Source organism: Poecilia mexicana, unplaced genomic scaffold, assembly GCF_051168715.1.
Source record: "Poecilia mexicana isolate PSO_F unplaced genomic scaffold, ASM5116871v1 scaffold_20, whole genome shotgun sequence".
NCBI classification, from domain to species: domain Eukaryota; kingdom Metazoa; phylum Chordata; class Actinopteri; order Cyprinodontiformes; family Poeciliidae; genus Poecilia; species Poecilia mexicana.
In genome coordinates, this window is record NW_028263389.1 from 20,842,301 (window position 1) to 20,866,251 (window position 23,951).

The 23,951-nt window shown below is 38.9% G+C and overlaps 1 protein-coding gene across 1 annotated transcript in view; it reads left to right on the forward strand.

The window, feature by feature from the left end:
- cdh6 (cadherin 6) overlaps positions 1 to 23,951 on the forward strand; it is an 86,428-nt gene that overhangs the window by 42,267 nt on the left and 20,210 nt on the right. Inside the window, exons 3-6 of the mRNA XM_015000124.2 lie at positions 5,228 to 5,522; positions 10,636 to 10,755; positions 15,075 to 15,242; positions 18,010 to 18,197. Of these exons, the coding sequence (XP_014855610.2) occupies positions 5,228 to 5,522; positions 10,636 to 10,755; positions 15,075 to 15,242; positions 18,010 to 18,197 (771 nt within the window). The remainder of the gene's footprint in view (positions 1 to 5,227; positions 5,523 to 10,635; positions 10,756 to 15,074; positions 15,243 to 18,009; positions 18,198 to 23,951) is intronic.

The window sequence follows — 23,951 nt, forward strand, 5'->3', positions numbered from 1 at the left end:
TTTACTGTAGTTATATAGGCTAAGAATATGCTAAGCTAGCCAGCTGCTGGTAGCATTATTGACCTTTCTTACTTTAGCTTACAATATGCTGACTAGCTGCTGGTATATTTAAAGCTAAGCTAACCAGTCACTAGATTCAGTATTCTTTCTTTTTTTAACCTAATTAGTTATTTGACAAGTTAGGATGCATTAAAGATTTAAAGTTGTTTCTGTATTTTACTTTTTCCTCTAATATTAGACTTTGCAAAGTTAGTAAAGCTAAGCAGCTGCTAGCTTAATTCTCCCTGTCTTGATTTTCTACTGTAAAAATAACACTACTTAATGAACTTTTTACTGTAATGTTAGAAGTTAAAGCTAGCCAGCAGCAAGCAGTTTTATTGAACTTTCTTTCTTTGTCTTAAAGCTAAAATGTGCTAACCTTAAATATGCTAACTAGCTGCTAACCTCTTTTTACTTAAGTTTATATACACAAAGCTAAGCTAGCCATTCACTAGATTCAGTCTTTTTATTTGGTAAGCTAGTGAACTGTGTGCCAAGTTATTATGCATTAAATGTGAAAAGGTAAGTAGTTGCTGAGTTTTCTCCATGTTTCACTTTCTCCACTAATATTTTTTTGGCAGTGTAGCCAAAAAAACTCAAAAATGTTGAGATTAATCTCAGAAATTTACTGGAAACAACATGAGAATTTCTAAGTTAGTAAAGCTAACATTTGTTTTTAGAAAATTTCTAAGAAAATTTTCAACCTGTTAAATAATTTTTTTCTAGAAAATTTCTGAAACTAATCTCGTTCATTTATGCCTCTTTTTCTACCACTGCGCCAAATAAGCCGTCGTCAATATTAGATTTTGCACAGCTAGCAAACCTAAACAGCTGCTAGCTTCTCGCTAAAACTGTGAAAATATGTTAGCTAGAAAACTTTTTATTCTAAGGTAAACTAACAAAACGTTGATTAGTGATTATTCTCTAAGCTATAATGCTCCAAGGAAAACTAATGCGCTCTTATTTATTTAATTTTTCTAAGCTAAGATGCGCTAACTTTTGCTAGCACCCTGCTAGCTGCAGTCTTCTCCTCATCCTCTCCTTTCTTCTAAAATGAAAGTTTTATTATCGACACGGTGACCTAATGAGATGGTGCTTTCTTTTTACCGTCTCCCTGTCTTGAAAAGACTAAAACCCCCAGTGCTAATGGATATAGCGTCATGTTCTCTGCCTTTTTTTTACAACAATTTGGGACCATAGGGGGGCAAAGGAGAAAAAGCAGGCTATTGATGTGCCGGGCCCTTTTGGTGACCACACTGAAAGCACATGTGGCTTTCTTTTCTCCCCCTGTGACAGTTTAATTGTATTTTCAATATAAATTGATCAAAGGGCCATTGTGAATGCACATTGGGCTGCCACATTGATTTCCACATAAGTTTTTTTTCTTCTTCCTCCTCTTAATTTGAGGAGAAGGCCAGCGGTAAATTTTTCTCACCGGCAAGGTGGGCAGCTGGGAGGGACGGGGTCACAGCAGCAGGCGTTGGAGTTCGATCCTCTGAACTGTCTTGTAATATCTTTCACAGAGGATGAGGAGGAACTCTTCAAAACCTCAAGATCTCTCTGTTTCCATAGAAATGACAGCCGACACGGCGCGTGTAACACTGTCTATCTCACATCTCAGCCCAAAGGAGACGACTCGATGGTTATTAACCGAACAGTCGTGCAGGCAGAGATAGGCAGCTTGATAGACAATCATAGAAAAGGACATTGCAGCTATAACAGAGGGAGGAAGATAATAAAGTTGAAGTGGATTGTTTTCAGCCGACCGAGTCTGTGTTTGGAAGCAGAATATTCTCCCGCTGCAAAAAATACAATCCTACCAAGTATTTCTGGTCCAAATTTCTTATTACACTTCAAATGATATTAAACTAACTTACTTATATAAACTCGTTTTAATTCACTAATTCATTAATATTGACGAAAAAGCGCTTGTTAAATTGGTAGTTTAATTCACTTATAACAAGACATTTTTCCCATAAGTGAAATAATCTGCCGGTTCTTTTCATCCATATTAAGGAATTATTGACCCAAAACAAGCTCCCATGTTTAGGCCTGTCATATACGACATTTAAATTATCACATTTCAGCAAAAAGACAGTTCAAAGTTCATTACATCATAAAACACAAAATAAAAAGTCATTACATTTTGTCGAGCACCGTCGTTACACATCAGATTATTGATTAATGTTTCACTGATTATGTTCCTGAACAGGTGAGTTCTTAGTCTAGATTTACAGGAACTCAGTGTTTCAGCTGTTTTGCAGTTTTCTGGAAGTTTATTCAGAAAACTGTATTTTGGATGATAAATTATCCCAGAAGTTTCACCGTAACTCATAATATAGTCGTTTTGAGACCATTTTCAAGTAATATAATAATAAAGCAAGAACACATCCTCAAAGATCAATAAACTCTAATTTAACAACTGGAGCTGGAAGACATTTCAAATACCCAAAATAAATCAACAAAACGACAAATAAAATGATTCATGAAGTCTCTGGAAACAAAAAAACTGAAGACCAGTTTGGGTAGAAAGAGAGAAAACAGAAAAACAATAAATCATGTCAGTGGAAAATATTTATTTCTTGCTGAAAAGTTATCTATAAGTCAGTTTTGCCTTCTTCCACCCGAAGGATTGAGTGTTTGTGCAGAGAGAAGCGTCTCTTTGACCAGGATTCAAAGCGACGGTGAATGAAACAGTCGAGATCCTAATCCAAACGTGGTGAAACTCTGCGACGCGCTCGGCTGAGGACGGTTAGGCAGCCGAACAAAACAGTGTTAAATACTCTAATCCAGAAAGCTGTTGGCCTCGCGTGTGCCAGGCCCGATAAAACTCCATGAATTAGTAAAGCCTCCCAGCACCTGCGATGAAAAGCTTTTTAATATATGATGAGACGGGGAGACTTTGATTCCCACGTGACCCAAACACCACGCAAGAACATCCACCCTCGATCTGTCCTCAGTTTGGGCCAGAAACGGCAGAAAGTCACGCTGAAAACCGGGAAGAGACGCTGCAATCGAACCGTCTCTTTGGTTCATTGTGTCTGCAAACATTTTGACCCTCCGTGAAGTTATAATGATCATATTCATGATTACTGAAGCGGGCGAAGGAGGAGGAAAAGGGGGCTGGACGAGCTTTTGATGAGTTCTCTGAGATAAATATGTTAAGGGGGATTTGGTGGAGGAATTAAAATGTCAGCGCATGCTAAGCTGCTGTTCATGTGGAGAGGCAGAAGCAGCGGTTCATCGTTTTATCACATTACTTTATCGTGTTTTATTGGGATAAACTGACACAAAATGTCAAATGAAAAGGAAAACTGAAAAACAAAGTAATTTCATTTAAAAAGTCAAAAAATTTGTGATTTAATCTAATTATTAATTCATTAATGTATTAATCAATAATTCCTTAATAAGAACTAAAATCTACTAGTAGATTATTTCATTTACAGTAAAAAGTTATTGCTAATATTGACATAAAACCTTCTATAATTAACTGAACGGCTACGTTGAAGTTAGTTTTGTCTTTGTTCAAGTTTATGAAGATATTTGTGTTCGAAACCAGACATAATACTTGGTAAGCTTTTCTGTTTTTGCAGTGTCTGAGCTCAACAACAGATATCTATTGTCTTATAATGACTTATTGAAGTTTTTCAACCGTCAGAGTGCGTTTGCTTTCCGGTTTTGGTTTTGCGTAGGCTGCTTTTTCAGCGACGGCAGCGTTGTGAAAACCTCCACGACGGAGATCGTGACGACACGAGTGCAACAGTCGCCGCCGCCGCAGCGAACGCAGCTTCTCTGGTGGCAGATTTTCACAGAGGCGAGGTGAAGCCACGAAGCGTGTGTCATCATAACACGGTGACAGTTTACTAAAGATGATACGAATCTGTTAAATGACACCAAACACGCTCGATCAAAGCTGTCAGCGTTTATTTGCCAAGGCCCAGATTGGTCGGAGCGTTGATGTTTGTGTGCTCGGCGTTGAAAAGTGCGACTCTGCTTTGAAAAGTGCTTTCTGCTGACAGTTTCTGGTACAAAGTGATCATCGCAGGGATGTGTTTTTGACAGAGATTCCCTGTCAGTCAAGCAGTCAGCCAGTTCTCTCACTGTTATTTTTATTTTTTATTATATATTTTCTTTTTGCAGCTGGTGATAATTTTATTTCCTTCTCAAAAAGCTGCAGCTTGGTGTTCATAAAAGCAAATTAAGCAAATGTGAAAGCTCTCATGAAGCTGAGTTTGAAACAATTAGCAGCAGAAAGCGGCAAAGTGGAAATTTATTAAAATGAGCATTACACAAACTGCTGCACAGCAAAAAAACAAACGTATTTTTGATCTAGTTTCTATCTTAGTGCACTTGGAAAAAGACAAAACTAACTTACAAGTAACTTTTCAACTTGTTTTAAGACAATAATACCTTAATATTAATGAAAACGTTGTAGTTCCACCTATAACATGGGAAAAATAATCTGCCAAAGGAACAAGTATTTTTTTAATTAATATTGAGAAATTATCCACTTAAAAAAGCTCCTATATCATTCTGAAAAGTTTCTCTGTTATTAATTATTACATATTTGCACTAAACTAGTTAGCCTCATAACAAATATTACAAGATGGAATATTATAATGTTGTTTTAACAGCGTTTTCAAGTAATATTTTAATAATGGCATGATAAATGCAAGTTTGACCCTTCAAAGACTATTAAACCTTAATTTAGTAAAGAACACAACTAGAACTAGAAGATATTTTAAATATCCAAAATAAAACACAGTTTTAAAAACAAAACGTAAATAAAAACCACACATAATCCGAATCAAAAATAATTAAGCTCATTTTAACTTATGTGATTATTTTAGTATTTTTTCATTATAACAGATTTAGAAACTAGACAAATGGTGGCCCCCTTTGGCCACCATTTAAGAGCGCCACTGTGCAACAGCTCCATTTGTAATGAGAATAATTTACTCTCTTTATTAATTAGGTTTCTTCTAAATTAAATCATTTGCGCTAAATTTTATATTGATGATCTTTTTGTTTTACTTTTGTTTTCATTTTTCATTTATGTGCACTTTGTGTTGGTTTTTGATATAAAATACCTTATAAAATGTTGAACCGCTAGAAAACCAAGACTCCTTGGTGAGATTTAATGTTTTGTGTTGTTGCCGATTTGAAATGTTTTTGCTTCGTTTTGTAGCTCCACTCGGACGGCGACAGAGGAGACGGTAGCGTGCGTTACGTCCTCACCGGCGAAGGCGCCGGGACGCTCTTCAAGATCGACGAGAAGTCCGGCGACATCCACGCCACCAAGAGGCTGGACCGCGAGGAGAAGGCCTTCTACATCCTGCACGCCAAGGCCGTCAACCGGCTCACCAACGAGGCGCTGGAGGGCGAGTCCGAGTTCATCATCAAGATCCACGACATCAACGACAACGAGCCGCGCTTCACCAAGGACCCGTACATCGCCCAGGTGGCCGAGATGTCCGACGTCGGTACGTTTCTCAAAACTTCGGGGCTTCCGGTTCGTATGGCGGGGGAGTAGGACCGGTGGAGATGGGAAAAAAACAGGGAGGAGGAGTACATTTCTAGAAAAATCAAGGACATTCCTGAGTTTGAAAAGTTAAAAAATTTGCCAGATAAACTCGAAAGTATTTAGATTTGAAGGAAAAACTTGGACATTTCTGAATTTCAAAAAGTTTCAAAAAGATTGAAAAGTCCAAAATTTCTAACAGTCAAATTTTAAATTTTTTTCTAGAAGATTTCTGAGATTAATCTCAAAATTTTATAATTTTTTTTGTTGGTAGCAAATGTTCAACTTTCCAATTTCAGAAATGTCAAAGTTTCTTCTAGAACATTTCTGAGATTTGAGGCTTAAAATTTTTGAGTTTTGCCTCAGAAATCTCCATTTTTTTAGAGAATTTTTTTAGATTAATCTAGCAAATTTCTATTTTTTTCAACCATATTAATTTTCTTTTCTCAAAAAAATGTTTTAATTTTTTTGGCAGAAATTTACTCCATCTCTTTTTTTTTTATCTACAATGGCCCTAAAACACAATATTGAAAGTTTGACACCTCTGGTTTAGATGGTTTCACAGTTCGCTAGATTCGGTTTGATTTGGGACCAAAGTTGCAACATTTGTTGCATTTTCAGCTGCAGCGCTTCGCTTTCAAACAGTCCAAACCCTTTGAAAAACTTGTTCCCCTCCTCGCCTGTGGGGGTGCTGCACCAAGAACCAACAACACAAAACAACACAAAAACTTCTGAGGAAGACACTGATCTCAACCTCCTTTCTTCACAAAATGCACACAAAAATTAAGAAGGATCAGATTTTAGTGGTTGTAGGATTTCCCTTTAGTCTTTGACTAAAGACCAAAACACATTTTGGTCTTTAGTGCTTTAGCTTTAGCGCTAGACACACACATTTATTTTGGTTGCATTTACCCAGAATGCCCTGCTCTGTAGTCCACTTCCTGCAGCTCTAACGATGAGCTGTTATTCTGGATGTGAAAGAAAAATGTAAACTCTGGTCCACCTACAAACCTCGGTCTCGGTTTGGTTGAAGTGAACTCTGGTTCTGTTTGAATGCGTATGTGAACATCAAGTGGGCCAGATACCGCTCCAAAGCAGGAAGTGAACTACAGAGAAAAGGCTCATGGTCTTTAGCTAAAGACTAAAATCTGATGCTAAAGAAGTTGCAAGAACTTCCGTTTTATGTGACTTTCTTCAGTGGTTCTTGGTGCAGCGCCCCCACAGGCGAGGAGGGGAAAACAGCAGCAGCTGAAAATGTAACAAATGTTGCACCTTTGGTCCCAAATGAAATCGAGTCTAGCGGACGGTCAGGTATTAGAAATTTTCCTGGAAATGAACTTGAATTTGTTGGAATAAATTACCATATTTTAGCATAGTCTCAACCGAAACAAACAGATTTCACACAACTGCATTTGCATACATGAGACCTATTTAATATGTCATGATATCCAGCAGGTCTTTTTGTCTCTGCAGAAGCTTTTGGCTGCGACCAACTCGTAAAAACCTAAATTGATCAACATTTACTCAGGTGAAGGTTGAGCTGCATTAACAGGATTATGATTCAGACGTTATAAAACTGCGGATCAGTGGGATTTTATCAATCATCATAATGACGCCAACTCAACAAAGAGAGCACGTCTAATTAAACGAGCGATGAGGAGACCAGACTAAACAGCCGCTGCAGCAGATAATCTTTTAAACACAGTATTGTAGTCTATTAAAGCAGAATTTAATTGAATTTAATTAGCAGCACTGTCGGCTGTGTCACTGCAGAGAAGTGTGGATTTTAATCCTTGCGGCTGCTGAAGCCGCACCGTCACTCTCCTCCGAATGAAAGTTTAATTCTGGCTCTAAAAGCGGCTCATGAATATAGATAAACAACACAGAAAGGCTCCCAATCGATAGCAGCATGAAAAACATAAGAAGAGTGTCTCGGGGCGACTGCGGTCAGACATGTGACACAGTTGTCACTCGGTTCAGCAACCCCGAGTGAGAGAGGGCCGGCACTTATCTGAGGGCAGCACGGGTGCCCATGGCAACAGGCGAGGTGTGATGTCAGCGCATGGCAGAGCATGTGTTCACGAGTGACTGCGCCGAGACGCTGCTCCTTTAAAAGTGACACTCGCTTTCGCTTTTATTGCAGCAGACAGCATTGTCACATTGAACACAGGTTGATCAAACCTGGGCTCCTTCTTTAGAAAGGAAGAGACGGCACTGTCCCAGTAATGAGCAATTAATCGCAGGATAAATTAATTTCCATCCACATGATTTATTGTTTTTCTCTTTCTACCAAAAACTGGATGACAAAAGTCTTCAGTCTGAATCTTACCAAGTATTTTTGGTTTAGTTTCTGGTGCAAATTTCTTACTACACTTGAAATAAGACAAAACAAATTCTTAAGTAACTTTTCAACCACAAATAGGAGCTTGTTTTAAGTCAATGATTCCTTAGTATTGATGAAAAAGTATAAGTTGCTTTGGCAGATCATTTCACTTATAGCAAGATGTTTTTCCCATTTTATAATTCAAATAGTCTGCCAGTGGAACTAGTACTTTTTCATCAATATTAAGGGATTATTGACTTAAATAAGCTTCTATATGTTGCTGAAAGCTTATATATAAGCTAGTTTTGTTTTATTTCAAGTGTATGCTAAAAACTAGGCCAAAAATACTTGGTCAGATTTTGTATTTTTGCAGTGTCGTGCGCTTAAAGAACAGTTTTGTTTACAGAGACTTCATAATTCATTTTATTTCTCATTTTTGTTGCTTTATTTATTTATTTTGGACATTTCTTTCAGTTTCAGTGTTAAATGTTCATTAAGTTTGAAAGTTTATTGATCTTTAGAAAGTGTTCTTGCATTATTGTGTCATTATTACCACTTGAAAGTGGTTTCAAAACAACAATATTATTGTTTATTGCAATAATTACTGGGGAAATTTAGTATTGTGACAGGCAGAAAAGCACAAAAGCTTTAATAAATTCAGATTGGACTTATTTGATAAAAATGACTATATCTGGCGCTATCAACTTTTGGGGGGATTTTAAGTCTTTTTTGGGTTGGAAACTGTCAGACCTGGCAACCCTGCGCACTGATGATTACAGGCAGAGAAAAAAGCAGCAGGAGAAGAAGAAAATCCTGTGATGTGATCGCTCCTGACTTAAAGATTTAAAGGTGACTGATGTGGATCTGTGACAGAAAAAAGCCTCTTTGAGTCTAATTCCATTGTCAGAGGTATTAGCGATCAGGGTTCGCTGAACTTCCTGGAGAATCTCCCCGAACCGCCGCCGAGCTGCGCCTCAGTTTGACGGTTCTGGTTTTAACGTCTCCCTTCGCCTCGGCTCACATCAAATTAGCAAACTTCCATCAGGTCGCTCTCTTCTTCTGTTGCACAATTCTGTATTTATAGCACTTTGCCATTAAATATTTCTACTCAATTAATTTCCCTCAGCATGTAATGAGGCAACACTTGGCCCGCAAGGCGCCGTTTGGGAGCTAGCGCTTGGCTAACGGTCTCCCTTTGTTCTTTCTGGAAGAGAAACCGGATATGTTCACCTGCCATCCAGGCACAAATACTCACCGCTCCGCTTTAACTTTTCTACAGTTTATCACATTAAACATCAAAAACTATGTTTGCTAGGGTTTCTGCTAGAGATGAAGAAAACATAGAAAAGTGTAAGGGGGATAATCAGGGAGGATTTATAGGGATTAACATTAGTGTAGGTTATTTTTTTAACATTGGTTTCTGTCAATGCTAGCAATTTTTAGCAATGATATTGGTCGACGTTAGCCATTTTTAAACATATCGGTATCAACTAATGTTAGCCATTTGGTATCAGCCTTTGTTAGCCATTTGTTAACATTAGTATCAGCTAACGTTAGTAATTTGTTAACATTAGTATCAGCTAACGTTAGCCATTTGTTAACATTAGTATCAGCTAACGTTAGTCATTTGTTAACATTAGTATCAGCTAACGTTAGCCATTTGTTAACATTAGTATCAGCTAACGTTAGTCATTTGTTAACATTAGTATCAGCTAACGTTAGCCATTTGTTAACATTAGTATCAGCTAACGTTAGCCATTTGTTAACATTAGTATCAGCTAACGTTAGCCATTTGTTAACATTAGTATCAGCTAACGTTAGCCATTTTTAACTTTGGTATTGCTGAAATTAACCATTTTTTAAAATGTATTTTTTCTGTCAATGTCCGACGTTAATCATTTTTTAACATTGGTTTTTGTTGATGTTCGCCATTTTTAAACATTGCTATCATCCGATCTTAGCCTTATTTCAACATTGGTATTAGCCACTGTTAGCTGTTTTTAGACATACTGTACCAACTAATCCTAGCAATTTTTTAACATATCAATATTGGCTGATTTTTAGTCATTTTTTAACATATTGGTAACAACAATAGATTTATTTTTTAACATCAGGATCAGCCAATTGTAGTCATTTTTTACATACCGTATTGGCCAATATTAGCTGTAACATATTGGCTAATTGTAGTTATTTATTTTATCTTATCAGCATAGCCCAATTTAAATAATTTTATAACAAATCTGTACCCGTTTTTTAATATATCGGTATTGGCCGATATATATTTTTTGCATTGATGTCAGTCCATGTTAGCTGTTTTGTCAGTAAACATCAGGTATCAGCCGAAATAAGAATATTATAATCAGATATCGATCAGTAAAATCCAAATAAAATTAAAACTCAGAGCAGTAATGCAACAAAATGTGAAGAAGCTGAATACTTTTCCAGGCTCAGTATTTGTTTCTCAGACTTTCTGGAACCACGGAAACGTTGCTGGGCGTCTTGGGGTTTGCAGACAGAGATATGTTTACATTAGGGCCAATCGATTAGCTGTGGAGATCAATCATGTGTGGGGATATACACGGCGTCGTGATAAAGATTGCTTCTGGTAACGTAAAGAGACAGAAACGATCATTCACATTCAGAGGAGGACCGGACGTCTCATCAGACGGAGCATCGGCCCGACTGATTATCCAGAGGCTCATTCTTCAGCCGCCATGTGAATCATCGTCCTGATGCTGTTTTCTCGCCGCAGGCACCTCGGTGATCCAGGTGACGGCCACGGACGCAGACGACGCCACCTATGGCAACAGTGCCAAGGTGGTGTACAGCATCCTGGAGGGCCAGCCGTACTTCTCCGTGGATCCGGAAACAGGTCAGCATCGCCTCCAAAGGTCAAACTTTAACGCCTTTCACTTCAGTTGGCTGGTTTTAAAGGATTATTTACACTAAAACTTCACAATAAGACCATAAACACTTGATAAATCTTTAATAACTGTTTATTATTAGGGGTAAAAAGGAGGCAAAATCTACTGGTTCACTCGTTCACCTCTTTTTCCTTCATTTTTTACTTTTATTTTCTTTAGTTTCATTTTTGTTTATTTGTTATTTCTTCTTCCTTCTAATATTTACTGTCCTGGTTTATTTGATTATTTTAGTTTAGTTTTTGTTCTTTTAGATTTTCCTCCCAAAATCCAGAATTTTTTTAATGTATTTTTGTATTTTTCTTTTTTATTTCAGTTTTTTTCATATTTTTAATTTTAAAAGATTTATTTTTGAACTATTCTTATAATTGTCTTTTAATTTGATTCTACTTTTAAGTTTAGTTTTTTTTTTACATTAAATATTACTTTTACTTATCCTTTTCTTAATTCAAAAACTTCTCTTATTTGGATCAAATAACTATGAGAAAACTGATGCTTCAGCAGATAACGAGCCATTTTGATAACCTTTTATTGATTATTTTTGTAAATTAAAGTTTCTTCCATTGGGTCCACCTAAATATTTAGTAAAAACTGAAAGTGGCGTCCTGTCAGAGCAGCTGAGCTCCAGCGCCGCTCCACCTACAGACTGGGTGCTGCCTGCAGGCGCCACTGTGAGGAAAACACAAGCAAACAGAAACATTCAGAAGCTGAACTAGAACAATCCCTGACAAGAGAACGCAGTGAAACCAGCCTCGTTTTCCCAGAAACCCGCCCGCCTCGCCTCCTCTGAAGCCGCCGCCGCCGCCGGGTGGAGCGGGGAGGGGAGACGGGATTTGCTGCAAATCAGCCGTCCTAAAGATCTACTTTTAATCATTACTGCGCGCTTTGGAACGCATCCCGCTCGCGTCTAAACAAAAGAGTCAGGGAAAAAAAAGCCATTTGCAGATTAGTGAGGGGATTAACAGTAATATGGTTTATCCCACATGTGGTATGTAAGCTGACATCCCCTCTTTCACAAAGACATGCCTGGACATCGCGTTATAAGCAGGATTTGTTTCCCACTCCTCCTCTTCTTCTCTGGGTATTGTAGTCATTAAGGAATGACAAAGGTGGAAGCAGGAAGTGAAGTCGCCTGATAAAAACGAAAGAAAAGTTGATCTGAAACATCCTCCGCCTTCTCCCTCGTCATTTTAAATCATATTCTGCTCAAACTGAAACCTTAAATGTTTCGCTGTAGGTGAAATTCATTTAGTTAGTGTATTTTAGAGTTGCTATCAGTCGATGTTGGCCATTTTTTAACATATTGGTATTGGCCAATGTTGGTTATTTTTAACATATTAGTATCAGCTGATTTTGGAATTGGTCGATGCTAGTTGTCATTTACCATATCTATCGACTGATGTTAGCCTTTTTTAAGGATTTGACCAATATTAGCTGCTGTGTAACATCAGCATTAGCGAATGTTAGCCATTTTTAACGTTGAAATTGGTCCAGGTTAGCAGTTTTGTACTGTTGGAATTGGTCAGTGATGGTCGTTTTTTAACGATCTGGCCATTTTTAGTTGCTTTGTAACGTCAGTATCAGCTGATGTTAGCTGTTTTTTAACGTATCGATATCGATTAGTGTTTATTATATCAGCACAGGCCGATTTTAGTCACTTTTAACAGCTGTACCAGTTGATGTTATCCGTCTTTTAACATAATTGTGTCGCTCCTTGTAAGTTATTTTTCTGTATGTCTGTAGGCTGATGCTAGCTGTTTTCAGCATTGGTATAATGCCAGTATCTGCCCCCCTGGTAAAATGCATGTTTTCATTGTTTTCCATTGAAAACTAAAGAAAAGTTGATTCAAAACATCCTCCATCTCTTCACTTGTCGCGTTAAATAATATTCTGCTCTTCCTCGAGCCTCAGTTCCTGAAAGTTTAGCTTTATTCAAGGTGAAATTTATTAATTTGCATCGTTCTGAGTTTGAACTCCCACCAGCTTCTTTGCTTCAAATGAAAGCGTTTAGCAGCAGCCTGGATTTGGGGCCTGATGGGAGTCGCGCACACCTTTTCAGCATGCTGCCAATTACCGCCTCGCTCTGTCCCGACGCCAAGCCGAAGGTGTTTCAAGGAGCAGGCGACTCCTTGGCGCTATAATGGTGCAAACATCAACAGAGGAGACGATAAACGATCCTGGAAGCTTTCAGATGTCGCTTCCACTCTGAGAAAATTAAAGATTGCGCTTTTTGGCTTAAAACGCATACAGCGATTAAATAATTTGTTTTCAAGACACACAAGTCAAAAAGAGGGAGAAATGTTTTTGTGAACTGAAGTAAAAAGTGCTTAATGTTTGATACTTTATATTTTAGGCTATTTTCTGTTTCTAGTTGTGAGTAAAACATTCATCCTCACTTGTTGTGCGAATGCAGCCAAAATTCTGTTTAGTAGTCATAAAAAAACAAACAAAATAGGGAAAAGAAACTTGTATAATTTAAGTTACAACAATGTTTAATTTCCCTCTGGGATCAATTCAGTGTTTCTTTTAATTGAACTGAATCATTTTTGTGCTTGTCTATGATCAATAAAGACGATCAAATCAGTGCAGGTCTGATTAAGCCGAACCAGGTGTGAATATTCATCTTTGTTAATGAACTGAAACTTTAACCGTCTTACTAAATTACATCTGGGTTGTAATGAATAAACTGGGCTGAATTTAACTTGATCCTTTTTTTAATTTAGTAAATTATATTTCATTTACTTTGATTGACTTGGATTGAAAATGACTGAGTCTGGTACGGAAACAAACTGGGCTGAATTGGACTGTTTGTAATCTGATCATGTTTTAGGTTATTTTGAAATGTTTTGGTGTGAATCAAACTGGACTAGAATTCAATTCTAATTGGATAATTTGCAGTTGGTTCCATTCCATTGGTTTTCCTAGACAAACAGCTAATTGTAGTAATTTAATATACTAAATTGTACAATATTTCAGTTGGTCTAATTGAAATTTGCAGCATTGATTGATATATATTTGATTCTGACACAATATCCTGACATTGTGTCCCACTGGTCGTATTTCTAGCATGTACTACTGTAACCCATATCATGCATAACCAGGGCTTATTTGTATATTTCTACAGATTTTCATAGGAAAATTAGATGGGAGATATTTCCATGGTCCAGTCCAACCAAAAGTCAGGTGCCAGAGCAATCAGTCACCACATCATCAGTTTGTGTTCACAGCAGCCATGTTTAGTCCGCTTTAATCCAACTCCAGGTCTGGTTCGTTTGGGGCGGTGTGAATGTGTAATCAAACTCTGACAAAGCAAACTCTGGTGCGGTTTGAATGCATGTGTGAACGCCAAGCGGACTGGAAACCGCTCCAAACGAAGGAAGCGGACTATAGCACAGGGCATTCTGGGTAAATATAACCAAAACAAATGAGTTAGCCTAGCGCTAGCAGGGGAAATGACTCATGGATGTTTACCAAATATAACAGACAAATCCTACAACTACAAAAATCTGACTCCACTCCTTTTTTGTTTCCATTTCATGAAGGAGGAAGTTGAGTTCAGTGTCTTCTTCTGTGGTTTTTGGTGCAGCGCTACCACAGGCGAGGAGGGGAACAACTTTTTTAAAGGCTGCAGATCTTTTGACTCATTTTTAAACAGCTGAAAATGTAAAACAAAAATGTTGCAATTAGTGCTGGGAAAAAATCTTGTTTGAAATATTTGATATTTTTAAAAAAGTGGCTTCTGTGAGTTGTACTACAAAGTATTGGGGTCATGCTACAAAAAGTTTTGTTTAACTACAAGATGCTCAAGATTCCTCATTAAATTTTTTAAAGTTTTTGTCATGTAGGAGTTTTCATGAAATTAATACTTCATTCTAATATTACGGCTTAAAACTTTACTATTCTATTATTTCATATTTATCGTTGTACGACTGTATTCTGGTAATATTCTGACTTTATTCCCAAAATAAAAGAAAAAAATCTCAGTCTTGCCCTAAAACTTTGTCATAGAGTTGGGTTTAAATAAATACAAGCTGTGAATCAAGATGGCCGCCCTCAGCATACTAAGATGATCTATGGAAAATGAGTACATTAGTAAAAGAAACAGATTTTCTGAAAATTAAGTCTTCAAAACCAAAAATTAGTCATTTTGACTCCCACCAGTTTATTTGAGTTTGTAAAACTGATTTTGTTTCCTGTTTGTTTGTTTTTTTAATTTGGGAGATAAATCTGGATTTAATCCTGCTGTTTTGTTTTTTTTTTTCATCCCCAGGTCTGATCAAGACGGCGCTGCCCGGCATGGACCGGGAGGTGAAGCAGGACTACCAGGTCGTGATCCAGGCCAAAGACATGGCGGGCCAGATGGGCGGGCTCTCAGGAACCACCACGGTCAGCATCACCCTGTCGGACGTGAACGACAACCCGCCGCGCTTCTCCAAGAGTGAGCACAGGCCTTCTGGACACACACACACGCACACACACACACACACACACACACACACACACACACACACACACACACACACACACACACACACACACACAGTGACCAGTCAACAGCAGGAGTCGGTGCCAGGCTGGCAGCCCCCATCTGGTGTCAGTTTCAAAATGAATTTGGATTATTGCAGGGAGCTCTGGGTTGTGTGCGACTGCGGCGGACCTCTTAAAGGCACAGAATAATTAAATATAGAGCCATATGACGGAGCGAAGGGTCCCGCAAAGTGCATCAGATCAGGCCTGTAATCCCTATTAAACGGAGAGAGAGCATTCCCTGGGCTTTATCTCCACTCCTCTTCCTCGCTCTTTGTCTCTGTCCGACTATTAAGTCGTTGCTCTGCAGCTTTTTACTCCATAAAACCGCTGTTCTCACTTTAGAGCGCCGACCGGCCTCGGTGCATTCCTCTTTCAGTCATCAATCCACATGCAGGCCGACTCGCCTTTCTCTCCCGTCTCTTCCTCCTGTGCATCTGTCCACATCGGATGGACAGATTACCGTCCTCCTCCCTCCCTCCTCCCTTGCTCTGTTTGGTGTGGCAGGACAACATGGCTGCAGGGATGCCGGCGAAGCCTCCAGTTAGCGTCGGCCGGCCACAGCGCTGCCAGAATGATGGAGAGCAGCAGAGGTTCATGGGACGGTTTTTAGGGAGCAGGAGGAGAAGAATTTCTCTCCTGCTGTGTTGATTCCTCCATTCATAAAACAATCTATCCGTCCGTCTCTCTGTTTTTTGCTGCAGTCTGACCTCTGTCCACTAAATCCTTTATGACCTTTTCTATAAATAGCTTAAAAACTGACAAACAGGGATTGAGGGACTGTGTAACTCTGAGCCTGGAAACGTATTGAATTTACACGTTCACGCGCGGCGAGCCCGGTGGCAGACGCTGTCATCTCCACGGCGATAGAACGAGGGAGGGCAAGGGAGGACGGAGAGACAGACAGACAACAAAAAAATAAATAAACGATAGAGAGAGAGAGCAGAAAGAGGAAGAGAGATTGTAACGGGACACCCAAAGGAGGAAGAGTGTCAGGAAGCGATATCATTGTTGTCTGCCGGAGTGATGCCTCTTCTTCTGCTCCTGATGCTAAATACCTGTTAGCCTCAGGGAAACCTTCGCGCAGAGCTTCCCCCTTTCAGTGAATGTGTTTGGAGTTAAGTGTCACACAGACCTGCCGACTCAGGCGTTGCCAAAACACTGTCAGCATGTTTTATTAGTGAGTGTGTGCTGTTTGTCTCCGCGGGCTGCGCGCGCGTACATCACAGCCGATTCGGTTAAGCATACTGGATGCAGCCATCAATCCGTCGCCTCGCCCCGAACCAGGAAATCATCTGGCGCTTAAAAAAAGAAAAACCAAAAACAAGAGGCAATTAATTTATGTTGAGCAAATTGGCCTTGGATTTATGCTGCGCGGGGTTTGTAGCGAGTCGGTTTGGAAGCGAAAGATGTTTTACATCTAAGGGCGATAAATCTATTCACACGCTCCCGATTCGCTTCGACCTGAACTCTGTGACTCATCCACTTACCCTGCTGCTTTTCACATTAACAAGGTCAGAAAAGACATTTTCTCTCTCAGTAGTTCCATCAGGGAGGAGCTTTATCTGTTTTTGGCCTGTTTTTATAAAAAAATTGTCAACATTTGAAAAGATGAAAAGATTTGACCTCGGTTGTCATGACCACACACTTCGGACTTTTCTCTCTTCATATTTGCTAAAAATGTTGAATGTCACATTTTACATGTTTTTGTACTTCAATGTGGGTCTAAAAACAACCCAACACTGCAAAAACACAAAATCATACCAAGAATTTTTGTTTAATTTCTAGTGGAAATAGCTTACCATGCTTGAAATGAGGCAAAACTAACTTACAAGTAACTTTTCAGCAAGATAAATACACCTGTTTAAAAAAATACTAGTTCCACTGGCAGATTATTTCACTTATAACAAGACATTTCCCCATATAAGCAGAATAATCTTCCAGAACTGTCATTTTCATCAATAAGACAAAACTAGCTGACTTTCAAAAAGATGTAGGAGTTTTTTTAAGTCAATAAATCCATAATATTGATGAAAAAGTACCAAATCCTCTGTAGATTATTTCACTTAAAACATGGAAAAAAGTTCTTACTAATGAAATAATCTTCTAGTGAAGCTAGTTCTTTAATTTGTATCAATATTAAGCAGTTATTTATGTAAACAAGCTTATTTATCGTGTTGAAAAGTTGCCCATAAGTTCGTTTTTTTAGTAAGATTTTGTGCTTTTGGAGTGAAGTGTTAAAAAAAAGTCACCCAGTCGTTTTTTAGGCAGTAAGTTAATGTTTTTTGGTAACTGGAAAATGGTCCATTTATAAAACCTGCGGAATGTACCAGACGGCGGCCGTTACCTAGCAACCCCAGAGAAGCCCAGCCCGTTACCTAGCAACCCCAGAGAAGCCCAGCCCGTTGCCTAGCAACAGTAAAGTAACAAGAGGCCCTAAAGGAGACCTTTCTGAAAGCAGCTCAGAACAGGCAGATCTGTCCAGACTAAAATCTCATAATGCAAGAATGATTTTGTACAAAAAAATGTGACACGTTTTGTATCGACCACAGATTTATCCTAAACTGTTCAAGGAAACATAAACATTTAATTTCCCTTTTGGATTAATGAAGTATTTTCAAATATCAGGTCACTTGTACCAATCTGACTCCAGGTTTTTGGTCTCTCTCTCCTTGCAGCCCTGTACGAGTTCAGGGTGCCCGAGTCCAACGAGTTGGGCTCCACGGTGGGAGTCATCCACGCCATGGACGCTGACATCGGCCAGAACGCCGAGATGAACTACAAGATCATCGGGAGCGACGGGCCGGGCGTGTTCGACGTCTTCGCCAACAGGAGCACGCAGGAAGGCGTCATCGTGCTCAGAAAGGTCAGCAGCTCTACAGCTTCTGTCACATTACAAACTGGATGTTACTGGGATGACAGACCAACGCAAAGTAGTGAAAAACGTTACGCAAAAATCTGAAAAGTGTTTCAGAGGCTCTGATTTCAGCTTTCCATTCTGGGAGTTGTGCAGCAGCATGGAGATGCAAGGATGGAAGAATTTCTGTTTAATTACGAGAATATAATTATAAGAATGCATACATAATTAAAAAAAAAGTAATTTTACTGAGAGAAACGCTTCTAGAGTTACCAAGATGTGACGTAAAAATATATGCAAAATATAATCAAAGTCTGAGTAAACAGAAGCTATAAAACACGATTGTGAAGCAAGATGGCCGCCGTAGGCATGGCGACACCGCTGACTATGAAAACCCAAAGAGAGCAATGATGGAAAAAAACAACATGTTTTACAAATATTCTGCAAAAAACTAAAGTTTGATTTAAAAAAATAAAATAAAATACTAGTTCTCTTGTCAAATTATTTCACTTGTTACAAGACATTTTTATTTTTCCCCATGTTTTAGGTGCCATAATCTGCCAGTGGAACCATTTTTATTAACCAGTATTAGGGAATTATTGACCTAAAATCATCTTATATCAGATTTACTATGATGTTACTGCTAGAAACTGGACCAAAATACTTTTGTATTTTTGCAGTTTTGTTCTGCTGGCAGATTATTTCATTTACACGATATTTTTCCCATATTTTAAGTGAAATAATCTACACTGTAGCTAGTAATTTTTCATCAATATTGAGGAATTATTGAATGCTTGATTTGCACGAGAAACCAGACAAAAATACTTAAGATCAGACATTTATTGGAAAGAATCTGAATTAAATACATTTAGTTTTTCCATATGTGACAAAAAGTAAAATAATCTCTAACTTTGTGTCGCTGTGCATGATCTCTCATTTCAGTTGGATGTGTTCTGCAGATATGACGGCGTTTAGCCTAAAGAGACTCACATCTCCAGCAGCTGAAAGCGTTTTCCCCTCAGTCTTGTCTGTAAGGCTGCCTTCAGTCTAATTGATGAAAGCGTTTATTCCTCCTCAGAGGCCGTCTGCAGACAGCAACAAGATTAAAACACAGAAACCACCACCATCAACTGCATGTTTCTCTGAAAAGACTCATTTAATGTAGATTTTTATTAACACTCAGAGCTCATCAAAGCAAGACGTGGCTCAGGAGCCTCTAATTGAGCAAATAAGTTCCCATTTTCCAGCCACACAGGCTGCATAACAACTCCAGAGTGCATGAACATCCTGTGTACACCAGGCAGAGAGGATTGTTGCTGCTGTTACAAACCGCGTAGACTCTGTGTAAATCTGTGTTTTTTCTCCTAAAAGAACAACAAACACAGATAGGATATTAAACTTTTGATCTTGGAGATTTTCAGTGCTTGTTTACACTGCGAGCAGCTTCTGGTGGGGTCTATTACTGCAGCAAACACACACCTCTGCAGCTTGGCGCGTGTTTACAGAGCAGCCGCGCTCAGTCAGAGGTTATGTTGTTTTAATGCCTACTTTATTAAGTAGTTTCTACACATCAGCGGGGTGCAGTTTAACTGTGACCCGCAGCGCTTTCTTGCATCACTCTGGAATATTTACATTAAAATAGGATTAGGTTTTAGTTGGTGCGATGCATGAAGAACAGGCTGGCTGCTTCAAAGTAAAAGCTTTTCCATTTGGGCTTTTATGTGATGAATTGTTGTTGGTCTTTATTAAAGACAGGGCTGCACACTGCAAAAACACAAAGTATTTATCCAGCAAATATCTTAGTTCACTTCAAGTAACATTTCAGCAAGATATAAAAACTTGTTAATTCCTTAATCTTAATTTAAAACTGTGCTAGTTTCACGTCAGATTATTTAACTTAAAACTGTTAAAAGTGAAATAATCTGCTAGTATAACTTCTAAGTTTATTTTAAAGAAATGTTTTACTTTGAATAAGTTCTTATATCTTGCTGAAAAGTTACCTGTAAATTAGTTTTGTCTCATCTTATCTTAGATATTATAATAGAAACGACTGTAGACCAAAAATACTCTGTAAGATTTCATGTTTTTACAGTGTAAGGTAGGAAACTATTACCAAACTAAAACGGCTCCATCTTGCACAGCACTGCAGCCCTTGTTTAAAGAGGAAGTAAACAGTTTACAGGAGTCCAGATAAATTCGGCCCAGTCCGGTTTGTTTTAACAGAGTCCAGTTCGGGGTAATAGGATCCTCTGAGGATTCACAGGGAGTCGGAGCGGAGAGTTCCTCTTTAACAGGAAGAGACCTCCAGCAAAAGCCGGACTCCGTGAGGGCAGCCATCTGCCTCGCCCGGCTGGGGATTAATGCACCAACAGCATCACTGGATTAGACTTGTGCATCCGAAGCCAGGCTGAATGCCACACAGTGCAGGGCTGAGATGTAAATACAGCAGCGATGACAGTAAATACCCTTTTAAAAAGTTAAATGAGCGATGTGATTTAATGGAACTAAAGTAGACGATCATCAAGGATAAATCTGCTCCACATACGGTGGAAATGTAAGGTATTTGTAGCGAAGACTTTCAGCGTTTGTGATGTAAATTGTTGGATGTTCACAGCTTGATTTTCTCTGGTGTATACAAGCTGAAATCACACGCAGGGACGGCGGCATTGTGTTGCTCTGTTCGCCATTTCATCACCAGATTGATGCTCGCAGAGCACTGCATAGCTGTGAAATGCATTAACAAACAGAAAAGTTTAAATGTGTGCATTCATAAAGGCAACCTGAGCCTTTGAACTCTGTGTGAAACAAAACATAAAACCCAACAAATGCAGGATTCAGCATTATTAGGAGTTTATTGACTTATAAACTATATAATTCCATACAGACAGTATACTAGAGACAGAAGCAATTCCCCCAAGCATGGGATATGTCAAAATATGTCAAAAACACAGACAGATTAGCCGAATTGTTACATAATTAGCAGTCCTTTTTCGGGATCTTTAATAGTTTCATACACAAATGTATCAAATGTAATGGAATTCCACTATGGAGTTCTGTTCTGCTGTTTGTTCAGATAAAACAGATCCAAGCAGTGAAATCAAAATGATGCAAACAATCTCAGTGTCAAGCAGTTCACTGTTGAACTTTGGTAACTCTCAAGTTTTCGTTATGTTTTATAACAGCGCCCCCCGGTGGCTGGAGGAATGAACAGGAGATAGGCTAGCTGAAGTTGGCTGAACATTCACAGTTTATTTTTGCACCACTCTTTGAAGGACCTTGCTTTACTGGATTTCATTTAAAGATGCAAATTATAGCTAAACATCAACAAAAGCCCACAAACTAAATACTGAAATAAAGTCATTCACAAAGCCGAGTGATGATAAAAAAGTTTCTTAAGCAAGTTAGATTGTAAATATACCAATAACCCAACAAAATCATATTTAATGTTAAAAACCTGAATTTAGGATGCTTTGCAGTATCATCAATGTATTAATGGGTTTGAATTTTTTTTAGGGATTAAAAATTTAATTTCTAGCTTTTTCATCCCAGATTCAATTTACAATTTTATTTATTTATTTTTTGCTTTCTTTTTTAGAAAAAGAAATTACAAAAGCCAGAATTTATGTTCAAAAAGTGGCTTTTTTTCAATCATCCATTTTTGTTGCCAGGCTATGGAAATTTTTGTTTTATTTCGTGAATATAGAATATAGAGAATATAATGTTAGCAGAATAAATACGCAATTTTGCCAGAATAATGTCCTAAAATTACGAGAAGTCATTTTAATGAGAAAAATGCTTGGATAATTAATTTGTTGGCATTTTTCATGGTAAAAATTACTTTATTCTCTGTATATTACGACTTAATTCTCATGATATTAAGACTTTTTTCTCGTAAAAAATAAATAAATCTCTTAAAATGACTCCACAAACTGTCACTATTGCTTCTACATCGTCATCCTTGTTTGGTTATTCTAAATTCCCGTATGCGATGTTGGGGGTTTTGTGGCTTTTCTTCTGGAATCGGGATGTTTGTGACTGGAATCGGTTCGTGTTGCTCCTGCCTTGGACAGACGAACCGATCGAACCTGTTGTACTTTTATCAGCTCTGTGATCACAGAGGTTTGGAGAATCAGCCGACAATCCTTAAATCTTGCCGTCTAAACTAGACTTTAGACGCACAAGCTCTACTCATCTCCTCTCGACCACTGCCCAAACGCTCTCTGACTCTGGTCGCTATGGTAACGTTTACATATCCCTTCAAAATAAGATACAGATGCGCCACAAAAACAAACATTTTACTTTCGTGAAAATTTTAACTCACGATAAAGACTAACGGAGCCCTGAGCTTGTTTCTCTGCAACGAGACGGTCCCATCAGGGAGTGATGGAGACAATGACACCCAAAGTGTTGCTTATATCCACAGCTTGCTTGGTCTCTATGTGGCGAAGCAGTTTGAAGCTTCATTGCCTCATTAGCAGCCGGTCGCCGCATGTTACACAGAGCGGCTTAATGTGGGACTCACCTACCGGTCCGGGATAAATCCATCCTCCTGTCTCTTCTCTGGGCCTTTTCCCCTTCGCAAAGAAACTTTCCAAAGACATCTGATCTGTTTCTTACTCATTTTGCTGCTTGTGGGCTCAGTGTTGGTGCGCAAGTAACTGAGAGAATCCGGTTATAGGATTTTCAAAATAAAAGATCCTCCAGACTCAAATAATACATAAAAAGAAAATATTTAATTATTTCTTGCGCGGCCCGGTACCAATTGGTCCGTGGACCGGTACCGGTCCACGGACCGGGGTTTGGGGACCACTGCTCTATACTGTACATTTTTATTATTGAGAGTAAAGTCAGGTAATTTTCTTTCCCCCACAGCCTCACTTTAAACAACACACCGACCCGATCGATAGCAGGAGAACCAGAGAGGAACTTTGTATCTCCTCTCTGCTTCAGCGGCCAGAAGACGGACAGCGGCGTTATTAGATTTCATCGTACGCTTGCTATCACGTCCAGTACATTTGTTTCGTGCGAGATCCGCTCTTCCTCAAGGTTGATGCAGGAGTATTGATGCCGGTATGGATCGTAGCGTGCAGCTGAGGTCCGTTTGATGTATCCAACTGTATCTGGTCGTCGCCTCATCAGGCTGCAGCCTCTCATCGATCCCCTCCATCACGCCGTCATTAAGTGCCGGATGACATAATTGCCTTTTGTAGGCGCTGCGGCGCGGCGAGGCAGCGCGGACTGAGCGTGCTCTAATTCTGAGCCTGATAATTAAACGGGTCCGTCGTCCCGTTGGTCCTTCAAAGGAACATGGACCCCCTCCACCTTAACGGCAAACTGCAGAAATCAATCACTTCTAATATGCCGTGATTCAGGGGCTCCTTCCATCTGGATTTCATTTCCATAATTCAGGCCCTCGATGACTCCTCTTATTTTATTTTATGCGTGTGGTTGGCTGCCTGCGAGGAGCTTCGCTCTGATCTGGCTGCTCCTGCTCCGCGCTCATTAAAATGCAACACTCACCAATTAATCCCATCAATACGGGGATACCTTCGCTGGCTGCAGCTTCAGAAACAAACCAAGTCAAAAAATAAAAACAGCAGCAGCAGAACTCTAAAGACAGTGAAATTAGCAACAGTCCATCAGTACAGGATTAACCAAAGACCATTAAAGATGTTTCCTTTCATTCTGAGCAAAATAAGACCTTAAAGTGGGATGTTTACACTGCAAAAACACAAAATCTAACCAAGTATTTTTGCCTAATTC